We start from the raw sequence: 3,029 nt of genomic DNA on the forward strand, positions 1-3,029 counted from the left end.
TAAAATCATCTAAAGGCTGGCTAACAGCTAAAATCATCTAAAGGCTGGCTAACAGCTAAAATCATCTAAAGGCTGGCTAACATGTAGAAAAACACCAAGAGCTAAACTAAAGATATGGCTTGCTAAAATTATAAGGTTGGCTCAAAGTATCAAAAGTCTAGCTAAAAGTATCAAGTCTTGCTTAAAGTTTCAAAAAACTAGCTAAAAGTATCAAAAATCTAGCTAAAAGTATCATAAGTCTCACTAAAAGTATCAAAGTATCAATAGTCTAGCTAAAATTTTCAGAAGGCTAGCTAAAATTTTGATACCTTTAGGAAGCTAAAAGTATGKAATGGCTAGCTAAACGTGTCTGGCTAAACAGGAAAACAACAGTGTGAATGGTGGATCAGAATTCCCAGCATTCCATGATTCAGTACATGTATATATTAGTACAAACTGAAGGGAAATAGCTCCTGTGTACGATGATGTTGACACCTCCAGCAGGGTTTATTATATCACCTTGTTACCACAAGCTGCAGATTTATGACCCAGCTAACAGATGGTGTTTCTGCTCGTGCAGCCAGAATTGTTTAAAGCTGGTTTATAGCTTTAAAAATAAAGGTAGAATGCTGCTCATAAAGAATGTTCCCATACGATCTGAACCTTGGTGAACTCTGCRAGTTCAGCTTGAATTTCAGCCGGTTCCAATTGTCATTCTTTTCTCACAAGGGCAAACACTCATTTTTACATTTCTCTGCACACATGTTCTCATTTCCACTCGCTCTGACGCTCACTCAGTGAGCAGGTCTGACTGTTTTCTGCAGTCTTTGTGCCTGGAGGACCTCCTGCATAAGGCAGTAAATGTTAATTCAGTTCTCAGGATTTAATTAAAAAACGTGATGAAGTTAAGATAAATAAACAATAATAAGAAGAGCAGATTACAGCTTCTTTATCTTGAGATTTTTCAGCTTTGATGTCACTAATAGTCTTTTAGAAAAGTGATGGTTGAAGGTCTGAGCTAGTTGCACCTTTTTAAATATTTGTCATGCTCTCACATCCTGTTTGTCTCTGTTTACCATCAGGCTGTAGGTGGTTTCAGAAGCCTGAGGACCGGTCTGTGGACCAATCGCAGCCACGATGAGTAAGTCCTCTCATTTTCTGATGTTAACCAGACATTTGTGTGTAGCTTCATCAAAGCAGAAGATAAAAACAGACGTTCTGAGAAGCATTGCTCCAGTCAAAGCTCGAGCAGTCTGCTGCTCCAGACCCGGTCAAGTGAAGGATTGGGTTCTGGTTCCTTCAGCTTCCCCGGGGCTGTGTGATGTTTGTCCAAACTACACAAGAAGAATATTTTCTCTTTGTGATAGAGCTCAGCCGAGGCGGAGCCTGTCCTGAGATCAAACYTGGGAACATATCGAGAACCTTTATCTCTGATTCTGTCATAGCATGAAGTGCTACATGCAGATAGAAATATGTCTTTGATTTGTCTTCCAGCCTGCTCTGACGCTGTGTTTTGTCAACATTATGTTTTCTGCAGACGAGCGGCAGGCTCTCCACTCTATAATGAAGGACCTGGTTGCCCTCCAGATGACGCGGCGCCAGCCGGTGTTTTCTTACGACACAGGCAAACCAAAGGCAGCGATGCAGACCAACAGACAGGTGCGACAATATTTAAATATTTACTTTTTAGTTTTAGTTTACTGTGTATAGTTTTGTTTTTATGAATGATTGAAATAAATTGGAAAAAATATTAGAAAAGTTTCTGTGAAAATATGGTGTAAATCCCACGTAAGAGTCTCTGCAGTACGTAGGGAGAGTTTCTTTTTGTTTGGGTGAAGTTTGTTAAAAAATGTGACTGGCAGTTCGTGGTGTGGGTGGAGTTTGTCCAAACTGTGATTGACAGAATCGTTAGTGTGGGCGGAGTTTGTCCAAGCTGTGATTGGTGTAGTCCTTTGTGTGGGCGGAGTTTGTCTAAACTGATTGGCTGAATTCTTGGTGTGGGCGGGGTTTGTCCAAACTGTGATTGGCAGAGTCCTCCTTGTGGGCGGAGTTTGTACTAGCTGTGATTGGTTACATTGACTTATCTTGTGTTAAAAGAGGAGGTAATGTAACAGGAAATTTATTGTGAACATGTAAATTTGATTTATTGACTTAGAATTTTGTGCTACTAGCACCATCCTGTCTCAAGTTCTGGCTAAAATTAATATTAATATTTTAAATTATTGGTGCTTTCTGGCCATGTCCAAACGAGTCGTTACGACTTCTTCAAACCTCATGTAAAAATGTCAATCTAAGCAATCTTTAACAAACTACGCCCACCCACCAAGAACTCCCACTGCAAAGACCCCCTTCTCTTAAACCCTTAAAGACCAGTAAAGAAGCTAAAACTGACTTTGTGGCCTCTTATGGCTCCAGTGGGTTTGCTGGAAATCAAACATCTTGATGGACTCTAATTATTAAGGTTTTGATTCAGCGTTATTATTTTAGGGGTTTTGTGAGAATCAGGAAGAAAAGCAACAAAAGATCCGTGACTGGAATTGTTAAAGCTGCCAGTAACGATCAGAATCCTGAATCTGATGCCAGATTGTAATTGTACATAAATGTTTCTGTGGAGGGGAAAAAAACTGAACTGATGAGTTACAGAGCAGCTTGTAGATGCTGTTTGTTACCTTTGGATCAAACCGAGCCAGATCATCACTCTGCTTCCAGTCTGATTTAAAGGAGACATATCATGCTAAATGCACTTTTTTTGTATTTATAAACTATTTTTTGTGCAATTATAGTGTCTAGGAGTGTAGAAAACTTTAATTTATTCTGTCCAGTTACTGCAAAGATATTTTATATTATTTTATGGGTCAAATTTTTCAGTTTGTTCAAAATCTGCTGTTGCTTATTACGTTTCATTGCTTATTTCGTCACACTTTTTTCTTCAGAACATTTATGGTAATGTATTTCCTGCCAACTGGATTTCATAGTCCACCATTTTTTTTCCTCGCTGTGTGGTTTTGTAGTCCATAGCGTCATGCCGAATATGCAAGTCCAGAAGTCAA

The 3,029-nt window shown here is 39.1% G+C and overlaps 1 protein-coding gene across 3 annotated transcripts in view; it reads left to right on the forward strand.

The window, feature by feature from the left end:
- Nucleotides 1–3,029, forward strand: part of map3k3 (mitogen-activated protein kinase kinase kinase 3) — a gene marked incomplete in the record, with an annotated part of 16,785 nt that overhangs the window by 1,555 nt on the left and 12,201 nt on the right. For all 3 annotated transcript variants that reach the window (XR_001312375.1, XR_001312374.1, XM_014031399.1), the window contains 2 exon segments: nt 1,062–1,120; nt 1,517–1,638. Coding sequence is in view for 1 of the 3 variants with exons in the window: in XM_014031399.1 (XP_013886853.1) it covers nt 1,117–1,120; nt 1,517–1,638 (126 nt within the window).

Source organism: Austrofundulus limnaeus, unplaced genomic scaffold (genome assembly GCF_001266775.1).
Source record: "Austrofundulus limnaeus strain Quisiro unplaced genomic scaffold, Austrofundulus_limnaeus-1.0 Scaffold1244, whole genome shotgun sequence".
NCBI lineage: Eukaryota > Metazoa > Chordata > Actinopteri > Cyprinodontiformes > Rivulidae > Austrofundulus > Austrofundulus limnaeus.